The sequence below is a fragment of the Rhinatrema bivittatum genome, chromosome 16 (genome assembly GCF_901001135.1).
Source record: "Rhinatrema bivittatum chromosome 16, aRhiBiv1.1, whole genome shotgun sequence".
NCBI lineage: Eukaryota > Metazoa > Chordata > Amphibia > Gymnophiona > Rhinatrematidae > Rhinatrema > Rhinatrema bivittatum.
Window position 1 is genome coordinate 11,608,021 of NC_042630.1, and position 12,191 is coordinate 11,620,211.

The 12,191-nt window shown below is 40.9% G+C and overlaps 1 protein-coding gene across 1 annotated transcript; it reads left to right on the top strand.

The window, feature by feature from the left end:
- The first annotated feature begins 9,080 nt into the window (after positions 1–9,080).
- Positions 9,081–10,037, top strand: LOC115077281 (olfactory receptor 6F1-like). The gene has a single exon (XM_029579568.1). It carries the CDS (start codon positions 9,081–9,083, stop codon positions 10,035–10,037), a length of 957 nt encoding a protein of 318 aa, XP_029435428.1.
- The last annotated feature ends 2,154 nt before the right edge of the window (positions 10,038–12,191 follow it).

Below are 12,191 nucleotides of genomic sequence, written 5' to 3' on the forward strand. Positions count from 1 at the left end.
ATGTCCCAGCTAGTGAATGGTGTGTGGGTGAGGGGGGGGGGAGGATGGTGAAGTCTGAGACAGCTCCCTCCCTGCATTACTAGTGAGAGGCTGGCTTCACAGACAGGGGGGAGCTGCCTGACCCTCACTCCTGACTTCCCCCATGTCCCAGCTAGTGAATGGTGTGTGGGTGAGGGGGGGGGGAGGATGGTGAAGTCTGAGACAGCTCCCTCCCTGCATTACTAGTGAGAGGCTGGCTTCACAGACAGGGGGGAGCTGCCTGACCCTCACTCCTGACTTCCCCCATGTCCCAGCTAGTGAATGGTGTGTGGGTGAGGGGGGGGGTGGATGGTGAAGTCTGAGACAGCTCCCTCCCTGCATTACTAGTGAGAGGCTGGCTTCACAGACAGGGGGGAGCTGCCTGACCCTCACTCCTGACTTCCCCCATGTCCCAGCTAGTGAATGGTGTGTGGGTGAGGGGGGGGGGGGGGGAGGATGGTGAAGTCTGAGACAGCTCCCTCCCTGCATTACTAGTGAGAGGCTGGCTTCACAGACAGGGGGGAGCTGCCTGACCCTCACTCCTGACTTCCCCCATGTCCCAGCTAGTGAATGGTGTGTGGGTGAGGGGGGGGGGAGGATGGTGAAGTCTGAGACAGCTCCCTTCCTGCATTACTAGTGAGAGGCTGGCTTCACAGACAGGGGGGAGCTGCCTGACCCTCACTCCTGACTTCCCCCATGTCCCAGCTAGTGAATGGTGTGTGGGTGAGGGGGGGGGGGGGGGGGGAGGATGGTGAAGTCTGAGACAGCTCCCTCCCTGCATTACTAGTGAGAGGCTGGCTTCACAGACAGGGGGGAGCTGCCTGACCCTCACTCCTCCGGGGTATTGTGATCTTCCTGCACACAGTGCCCTATCCCTGATACCAGGGGTGTTGTGATCTTCCTGCATGCAGTGCCCTATCCCTATTAATACCAGGAGTGTTGTGATCTTCCTGCATGCAGTGCCCTATCCCTATTAATACCAGGAGTGTTGTGATCTTCCTGCACGCAGTGCCCTATCCCTGATACCGGGATGTGTGCAAGAAGATCACAACACCCCCGGTATCAGGAATAGGGCACTGTGTGCAGGAAGATCACAACACCCCCAGTATCAGGAATAGGGCACTGTGTGCAGGAAGATCACAACACCCCTGGTATTAGGGATAGGGCACTGTGTGCAGGAAGATCACAACACTCCTGGTATTAATAGGGATAGGGCACTGTGTGCAGGAAGATCACAATACCCCTGGTATCAGGGTTAGGGCACAAGTTCTAGTCACATTGACTGATCACATTACTTGTTTTGTCAAGCTACCAACTGTTTCCATTTCCCATCCCCCATATACTGTCAGTAGGAAACTTGGTAACATGAATAAATAAGAGGGCAGCCAATAGGAATACATATTCATTCCTAAACTGACCTTAACTGACCTGAAAAGTGTCAAATTGTATCATTTTCAGTTAGTGCGCACTAACTCCCAGTTAGTGCGCACTAACTCCCAGTTAGTGCGCACTAACTCCCGTTAGTGCGCACTAACTCGAGTTAGTGCGCACTAATCGGAAAAAACGATTTTTAACGATTTTTTAACTAAAAAATCGTGCCTAAGACGATTTTCTTGCCCTGCCACACGATTTCTATCGTTAAGACGATATGGAAAACGATTCACATCCCTAGCACAGTTACCCCATGCACCCATGTTACCCCATGTTACCCCATGCACAGTTGTTACCCCTATTAGCTATTACCATCCCCATGCACAGTTGTTACACCTTTCGCAAATGCCGGTATAGAAAAACACAAAATAAATAAATAAATAAAATGCAAAAAAATTATGTTCTCCTAAAGTGCACATTTTTATTCTCAAGAATTAATGCCTTCCCCAGAGCAAGCGTTAATTCTTGAGGAGTCCCAAAATTTACAGAAAAGCAGAAAATACTTCTTTTCTGTAAACCTTTGGTTCCTGCGACTTATCCATTTGTTAATCCCTATCCATTTGTTTATCCCCATTCATTTGTTAACCCCTTCGTTATTGCCATTGCATTGCATTGTAACCAATCTTACTCCTGTGTATATAATTTCTATATTTATAGAGTGTTCTATATGCGATCCATGGCTCAACCAGTATTTACCTTGTTAAGTTTATTTTGCTATACCTCAGTCATCTGCACTTTCAGTTACCCAGGTTTCTGCAACCCCTGTTTATTGTAAATTATCTCCTTCCATAATGTTAATGTTATTATAATCCTGTTCCATGTAAACCGATATGATATGATATGTTTCATAAATGCCGGTATAGAAAAGAGTTAAATAAATAAATAAAATAAATATCTTGGCAATATTAAGTCAGGGGAACCAAAAAAAGACCCAAAAAATAACAGTAAAAAAATAAATAAAAGTGTGCCAGCAGTAAGATTAGGAAAATAGATGCTCAATTACCAAATGTCCATTTTCCTAACCCGTGGCTGTGCCACCTCTCCTGGCCACCCGCTGTGGAGGAGGTGCTAGTGACGTAAAATGTTCCCTAGTGCCTCCTTTTCACCGTGGCAGCCCATTTAAATATTACATTGGGTGCCTGTGATGGGTAGATCAGCGCTCGTTAAGAGAGCAGGAGCTCAATCATGAGCACCCATTTAGCGTGTGCCGATATTGCATCAGTCTGAATGGTGTTACTGTGATGAAAGGGATGTTGCCATGACAATAATAAATGTGGTGATTAGGGGGATGATGATGCTGGGAATAATGGCAAATTATGGTTGATATGTTTTGAAAAATTCTTCTCTGACATGCTAACTTCTGAGATTTATTTCTGCAGCATGATGGTTTGGCACAGCACAGAATAATAACTATGTTGCATTGTATTTTACAATTGACTGAACGAGAAAAAGTTACCGAAATTAAAACTTGCAACCTCTGAGAGCTGATTCTTCTGAGAATGTTTCCCAAGAGTTGAAATGAATTGGACACAGAACTTTCCACTCTTACTTCAGGATAAACCTTTGTGAGAAGGACAACACACAACCTCTCAACCACCAAACAAGATTCTACTTGCTGCCTTCTTCCATGATTTATTACAATTTTCAAAGAACTGATAAAAGCTTTGGTATATGAAGCATCAGTAACATGCTCAGAGGTAGCATTCTTCATATAAAAGGTCACTCAAAGTCTAGAGGTTATGGTATGAAGCTGGATGGAAGGAAACTCAGATGAAATGTAAGAAAATACTTTCTTACCAGAGGGTGGTGAATGCATGGAATACAAGGGAAGTGCTAATAACCAGAGAATTGAATGCATTCAAACATGCATGGGACAGATAAGTGGCAATAAATGCAAAGAAGAGCAGAGGTCCAGGTCCATAGGATCTTTGGTTACTCAGTTGTCCGGGGCAGACAAGTTGTGCCATGAGGTTCTTATCTGTCAAAAAAAAAAAGATGTAATACCAGATGGTTTACTACGAGGTATCAATTACAGCAAGTACCCACAGCCATTATACGAGGACTGGCAGTTTGAAACACCCATAAAAAGTGTGAGAGACATGTTAGACAAATGGAATTTTATTTTTCTGCTTTTGATATCTTCTTTAGAAGTTTCCTTCCTTTCTGTGCAACGGTATTAGGCACCCTAGGCCATCATTTGATGTCCCTCCAAGGTGTGGCGCTCTAACCAACTACACAGTTTGCTTAATGGAAGCACTGGTCCTGTCTCTGCATCTCAAAGCTGTACCACCAAACCTCAGAGACCTTTGCTGAAGGAGTATTTCTGTAAACATAAGAAATAAAGATGCCAGTGCCTACTAGATTCTGCATTGGATAACATATTGAGATGCTGTTTGTAATAATATATTTTTGCCTGGTTCTGTTTGCGTTAACCAATCAGTGTGAAAAAGAAGACATATAAATCTCAGTTATTCAAATTTATTCATATTATCCACCATCGTTGCTGCTTTAAGTCTCTTCATCTCTTTATTTTGCTCCTTTTACTCCTGGGGGAATTCTGCACAAAAAAAATCAAAATTCTGCAAAATTCTGCATATTTTATATTGGTCAAAATAACACAATATACATGATAGTCTTTAAGTAAGTAATTTAAAATGTAATACAGAAAATATTACTTAAAGATGCAGAGTTTTAAATATTTTGAGCAGAAGTTCCCTAGAAGTTCACTGAAAGAGTGCCCCTTCCACCCTCTCTCCCTACTCCCCTGGCCAGTCTCCTTTCAGTTTGCTCTCTCAGGCCCCAATTCCTCCTCCTTAGATTGGCCTGGCTGACCATACTGAGTTATTTCTTATGGACTTTGGTGTCCTACCTCTGTATCCTATCTAACATCCTGAAGATCCCATCAGTCATGGGAAGGCAGAAGTCATTCTCCACCTGTGTATCCCATCTAACTGTGTTTGTAATATGCTATGGGATGGTTATCTTTATGTACATGAGGCCATCAGCGAGTTACACCTTTGAGCTGGACAAAATAGTGGCTGTGTTTTGTGCTGTGGTTATTCCACTATTGAACCCCCTAATCCAGTGGTCCCCAAACCTGTCCTGGAGGGCCACCAGCCAGTCGAGTTTTTAGGATATCCTCAATGAATATGCATGAGAGAAAATTTGCATGCACTGTCTCCATAACCTGTAAATTTTCTCTCATGCATATTCATTGAGGATATCCCAAAAACCCGACTGGCTGGTGGCCCTCCAGGACAGGTTTGGGAACCACTGCCCTAATCTGTAGCCTGAGGAATAAAGAGCTTAAAGGAAGTCTGAAGGAAGCACTGAGTAAGAAATGGAAACCAAAGTCCAATATATCATAACCTTAATGTAAAGAACTAAGTTACTATATATTCACACAAATGGTAAAACTCGGAAATGTTGTATCCCCCAGTACAGGTCAATGGAGCAGTAGAGATGGCATACCTAATCCTTTAATTTATTTATTTAATGGCATTTATAAACTGTTTTCCTTATTTAAAACATATAATATAATAACGCCAAACTCTCACACTTTAAATTCATGGACGCTCAACTCTTGCTCTTTAAGTAACCACTACCAACAATAAAACAGAATGTTAACTTATCTCCCGACACAGCTGCGTTTCGAAAATTTGTTCTTCCTTCATCAGGGGAGAATCTTCTTTCGTTGACTCGGAGCTTGTTAGCCCGAGAGGGAGGACGTTGAGAGCCATGCAGCGCTTTAAAAATTGAACGGGAAAGCCACGATTTGCAGAACACCTGACTGAACAAAAAACGAAAGAAGATTCTCCCCTGATGAAGGAAGAACAAATTTTCGAAACGCAGCTGTGTCTGGAGATAAGTTAACATTCTGTTTTATTGTTGGTAGTGGTTACTTAAAGAGCAAGAGTTGAGCGTCCATGAATTTAAAGTGTGAGAGTTTGGCGTTATTATATACAGAAGATTTACTACGAGAAGAAGTTTACATTATTAAAATTAATTCAAATAATTCCCCCTGAACATAGAGACAAAGAAACGGGACATTAAACAGAAGTGTTCAAAAAATTTTTTTGGACACGTACAAAGATTTAAATCATCCTAATATGTAAGGTGGAGATAATATTTGATTTTTAGAAAAATTAACATACAGAAAAATATTTAAAAAATTGTTTTTGAATTAATAAAAATAACATATAAAGGAGGAAGGAGGCAAGTTAATGATTAGACCTCAAGAAGGTCGCTATGCCGCGGAGGTGAGCACCCTGAATATGAAACTTACCTCTTTTTCTCCAATTATTTTTCATGTTTAAAAATTATTTTTCATGTTTAAAAATTATTTGCACAAGTAGTTAGTTCTTAAGAACTTTTTTCATAGGAGAGAGTACGATTGTTGTGGGATATATTTATAATTCTCATCCTAAGCGGAGAACAAAATAGAAAAAAATACTGTTTACAGACAACTTGAACTAGCAAAGAATCATCCAGAATCTTGTAAGACAAGCTCTCCAGTACCTAACACTACATAACCTTTGTCTCTTCAGCTAATAACTTTGCTGAATTATTCATGGAAAATATTCAAACTATACACTCCATTTTTTACTGCATTTTCAAACAACAGAAGTATCCTAAATTCACTTCTTACAACTTCTACCTGACCAATTCAACTCCTAGTATCGTGAGTTCAGGTCAATCTCCTCCAAAAAGATAGAGAAGATCCTCCCGAGGATCAAAACTGTCTACTTGTCCATTAGATCCTATATTCCCAGTTATTCAGGACTGTAGTGCTCTTCAAGATGCAAAACTACAGTGAGATAATAGGTTTCCAAAGGTTTGCCCAGCTAACTTTGGGAGTTACCCAGACAAAACTTGCTGTTTCAATTTCTTGCCCCCTATCCACTACCACTGCCATCATCAATGACCAAGCAAAATGTTGCCGGTATAAAATTTAACCAGATAAAACAAGGTGGCACAGGGATTATTTCCAGTAAACTCACTTTATTAATTAATTTATTTATTTTAAAAAAGTATATTCCACCTTTCTCAATTAATATCAATCATGTGTTTTAATCATCAGTTACACATTTAAACAATTGTAAACCTTAAATCATTTACTATATAAAAAGGGTAAAAGCATCCAAAGTTCCAAAGCAATAACCATCTATTCTTAAACTTCCCAACAATTTGTAATCACTGAATAGGCCTCATTTAAAATTATCATTTTCAGACTTTTACTGAATTTCTTCATATCATGTTCTAGTCTTAAGGTAAATGGTAAAAGTTTCCAAAGAACAGACCCAGTACAGGCAAATGCCCTATGTCAAGTCATTTTGCAGCTGGCATTCTTTTACCAGAGGAACTTTCAGTTTCTCTTGGTTGGAAGACCATAAAGTCCGGACAGATACATAAGGGGCCAGGACATCTTTTAAGTAATGTGGAGTGGACCATTATTCTGTTGTGCCTTACATATCATTGTTTGAACTTTGCCCTTAGCCTGTTGGTAGCCAATGGAACTCTATCAAGGTTTAGCCACTCAGCACTGATGTTCAGCATTGGCTGGCCGAAGTTACTCAGTTATCTCTGACCAGCCAAATAGCATGCCTAAAGTTCGCCAAGCAACTTTGTATGGTTAACTTTAGATTGGATACTCAGAGGATCTTTTATCCTAAGTGCTGCTGAATATCTGAATAAAGATGAATGGATAAATTTACTCAATTATCGTACTCGCTCAACAAGTTATTTTAATATGGAACTCAATGTGCTATGAAGAAAGCAATGTTTGCAAGATTTTTCCATTTTGCTAAGGTAGCACCTTGGCATTGAACATGATGTCAGTCCTGTGTATGTCTCCTAAAATATGGCTGAAAGCATTTTGTGTTTCACTAATGAGACTGATCCACTCACTGCCACATTTAATAACCACATCCTATGGTTTATACAATGTAAACAAGAGAAATCACAGAAGTCTGAACTCCGGGGATTCTGTTTGGGTAATAATTCCCCCCTGAGTATCTGCAACTCCATTAAATATATGCACTCACCCAGCATAAAGTGATGGGAATAACTTAGTGATTAGAGCAGCAGGCTAAGAACCAGGGAAGGCAAGGTTCAACTCCGACTCCTTGTGACCTTGGGCAAGTTACTTCACTCTCCATTGCCTCAGAAACCTATGTTGTAAGCCCTTTGCAGAATGGAAATACTTACTGTACCTGAATGTATCTTGTCTTGAGCTACCAATGAAAAGGTGTGAGCTAAGTTTAAGCTAGTAAATGAATCATTGTGAGCTGGAGCTATTCAATCTGCTTCCCTGAAACCAAAGACAAGATAAAAGTCAATCAGCTATCAGCCTCCTAATTCACTCTTAATGAAACAGTGTAGTGCATTCTTATTCACAGAATCTTGCTATTGGAAGCTAAGGAGTGGTTAATACCCACCATCTGACAGAGACTAATGTAAGTAGTATACTGAGATCACATTCTTTTCTATCCTATTTTTAGCTTTTTCATCAAAGGAAAATAAAGGTCAACAAACAAATAGTAGAGGTCATCTTTTTACTGGACTAACTTAGGGGGTCATTTTCCAAAGGTATCGCACGCGAAAAGTCCCTTCTTGCGTGCGATACCTAAATAGGGGAGGAGTCCGCACCAGAAGGGAGGAGTCGGGGCGGCGTCGGGGCGGACTCCACCAAGATTTCGCTGACGGCGAAAAGTTAGGTTACCTTATCGCTGCCAGGAGCAAGCCCAATAGCACTGTGGCGCTATTGGGCGCAAAAGCCGGCAGCAATTACACCGCGCTGGTGTGATCGCTGCCGGTTTTCGCAGGCCAGCCCCCCGCTTCGCCCCCCACCCCCGTTACCGCAGGATTTTCTAAGGTCTGCGACCTTAGAAAATCCAGTCCTTAATGTGGAAAATATTGCCAAAATATAGAAGGAAATTACAGGTTGCATTACAAAGAAGGTATGGTAAAGTCAGTTTTATCAATTTGATATCTGTCATACTAATGAACATTCATCCTTGATGAAATAGTTTAGCTTTGGATTTGAAATTTATTTCTCTTGTTGGCTACATGTCTATAGTCATAAATGATCAATGCAGTATATTTTGTTGTGTGACTCAGAATTATCATATAATGCTTAACACATAAGACTTGATACTGTTAATGCAACTCCATCATTGCTCTCTGTTTCAAAGGCAGTGGGAAAAGGGGAACTGGATTCAGTCAGCCACCAACATGGGCCCTGACTTATACGGTATAGGGAACAAATTAACATGGGCGTAATTGGCAGATACTGAGATAAGCTTACTGGGCAAACTGGGTGGATCCTTTTCTGCTGTGATTTGTATGTTTCTATGTAAATTATATTTCTAATATTCTTAACCTTATTTCATTGAAAATATATATATATATTCCAAGTAATTGATTTCTTGCAAGGTATAAAATAAGTAAACTTTCCATCCTATTAACACATTAACTTCAAAATACACATTAACATGAAATACATTAAAGACTTGGTGTGGATAGGCAGACAAGATTGGCTGTATGGTGTTTTTCTGTGGTCTCATTTTCTGTTTCTATCTCATTTAATTGGTTTGGGGTTTTTTTCCTTGAAGGACAAACAAAGAGAAGTGATGAGAAAAGACAATCGGACTTTGGTGACTAAATTCATTCTCCTTGGATTTCCTATTGGCCAAAAGATACAATATCTTCTTTTTGGGATATTTTTGCTTGTCTATCTCCTAACCGTGGGAGGGAACATGGTTATAATTATACTTGTGAAGACAAACAGTCGGCTTCACACCCCAATGTACTTCTTCCTGGTTAATTTCTCTATCATGGAAATCTGGTATGTTTCTTGTACAGTCCCTAAAATGCTGCAGGACTTTCTAGTCAGTTCTAAATCAATCTCTGTTCCTGGCTGCATAGCCCAGTGCTATTTCTTCTTTGTAATGGGAAGTACAGAAAATTATCTTCTGGCAGTGATGGCCTATGATCGGTATTTAGCCATATGTAACCCTCTGCGTTACAGCACCATCATGACCCCACAGTTTTGTGGTTTCCTGGTTGCTATCTGTTGGGTTTTCAGCCTCCTGGGTACTTTGCTGCTGATAATTTTCCTTTGTGGTTTGGAATTTTGTGATTCAAATAAAATTGATCATTTCTTTTGTGATATTTCCCCTCTTCTGAAACTTTCCTGTACAGACACGACCTTGATAAAAATATATTTTTTTATTGCGGCTTGTACTGTAATGTTTAGTAGTATTATTTTCACTTTGGTGTCTTACTCCAATATCATATTCACTGTATTAAAAATTCCTTCCACCTTGGGGCGCAAGAAGGCTTTCTCTACCTGCGGATCCCATCTCACTGTGGTTCTTGTGTATTATGGAACAGTCTTATTTATGTATGTGAGGCCAAACTCCAGGGATTCTTTAGAATTGGATAAAGCTGTATCTGTTTTCTATGTTGCTTTTGCCCCTCTCTTAAACCCCTTCATCTACACTCTGAGGAACAATGAAGTCAAGGGAGCACTTTGGAAAGCATTGAGTAGTAACGTTGTCTTTAAGGGGGAGAATTTGTTCTCTTAAAGGAAAGAACATAGAAATTGTTAAGCACAAAATAATAAAAAAAAGCTTTTACCCTCTGTGTTTAATAATTTTCCAATGCCCCTTTTTTTGCAAAAAGATGCATAATATAGAGGCAATTTGTCAAAGCCATATATTGGATTTAATAGTGATATACTTGGGTGTTGACTGAAAATGTCTTCCAAGCAGCACATATATTTTTAGCTATGCTTAAATAAGGATATTACTCTGGGTGTGTTTAGATCAGGAGAATAAAATATGACATGTACATTCATTTTTGTAATGTATATGCAGGAAGAGGAATGTCAGTAGAAAAAGAGAGATGATATTGTCCCTTTATATATCCTTGGTGAGATCTCTTTTGGAATACTGTGTATAGTTTTGGAGACCACAGCTTCAAAAGGATATAAACTGGTTGGAGTCAGTCCCAGAGGGTGGTTACTAAAATGATCAATGATCTTTGTTCTAAAGCATATGGGGATAGACTAAAAGATCTAAACATAGAGGAAAGGCAAGATAGGGGAGATATGATGATAGAGACATTTAAATATCACAAAGGTTTGCAGGCACAGGAGGTAAAACATTTACAATAGAAAGGGGGCTCTAGAATGAAGACGTTATGTGATGAGGTTGAAAGGGGGTAGACTCAGGTGTAATCTTAGGAAACAATTCTTTACAGACAGGATAGAGGATGCATGAGACAGTGTCTCAGAGGAGGTGGTGGAGGCAAAAACGGTATCTGAATTCAAGCAAGCACGTGATAAATGAAGGGCATCTCTAGCAGAAGTGATGGGAATTGTAAAGGCTTAATAATTTGGATAGATGGGCAGACTAGATGGGCCAAATGGTCTTTTTTTGCTGTTATGTTTCTATTCATTACAAACTTTGCCTCCTGATTATACTATCAACTGGAGACATGAAGACAGTTCCTTCCATATTCAGTATCCTTACATAAATATGTTGCATTACATATCGGTTTGTTGCATGGCACAATATGGTACAGACATTAGGGATGTGAATCAATTTTTGATGATTTAAAATATCGTCTGATATATTTTAAATCGTCAAAAATCGTCAGTGGCGCGATACAATAGGAATTCCCTTGATTTATCGTCAAAAATTGTAAATTGGGGGAGGGGAAGGGGGAGGGCGGGAAAACCGGCACACTAAAACAACCCTAAAACCCACCCCGACCCTTTAAAATAAATCCCCCACCCTCCGGAACCCCTCCAAAATGTTTTAAATTACCTGGGGTCCAGTGGGGGGGTCCCGGTGTGATCTTCCACTCTCAGGCCACGGCTGCGTTAATAGAAATGGCGCCGGCGCTACCTTTGCCCTGTCAGGCAAAGGTAGCGCCGGCGCCATTTTGGTTCCTGTCCCCCAACGTCACGAGCGCAGGAGATCGCTCCCGGACCCCCGCTGGACCCCCAGGGACTTTTGGCCAGCTTGGGGAGTGGGGCCTCCTGACCCCCACAAGACTTGCCAAAAGTCCAGCGGCGGTCCGGGAGCGACCTCCTGCACTCGGGCCGTATTGCAAAATGGCGCCGGCCATACAGCCATACGGAGATTAGAATGACATTTCTTATTTTTTTTGTGTTCTTTCCCTTTCAAAATGATGCAAAACAAACAACAAAATGTCATTTTATTTTCTCATTTTAGCACGCTAAAGAGACCATTTATCATGCACTAAAATGAAATGAATACAAAATGAAAGGAAAAATGAAATAAAATGAAAGGTTTCTTTTCCATGCACGCCACTAAGAGACAGATATGTCAGTGATGGAAAGGTTGATAAATGGCTTTGGATGGAGCAGGAATTCTCCAGTGTATGTGTATGTATGTAGGAGTGAGTCCTGAAAGGGTGTAGAGGAAAGGGAGGGATGGCAGCGAGCATGCAAAGAAAAACAATGTCTAATGATTTGAACAAATTGCAGAATGCTTTTGAAAATCAAAAACGGCTGTTTACAATAAAAAGCTAAAGGCAGATATGAACTGGGTAGGGCAGCCACGGTCGGCCATGGTCAGCCCCTGTGACATGTTAAGGGCAAAGGCTATCAGCAGCCATTTTGAATACTGGCACCGGTAGCCCCTGTGACATAGTGAGGGCAAACGCTATCGGTGCCATTTTGATTACTGGCAGCCGACGGCCCGCGTGCA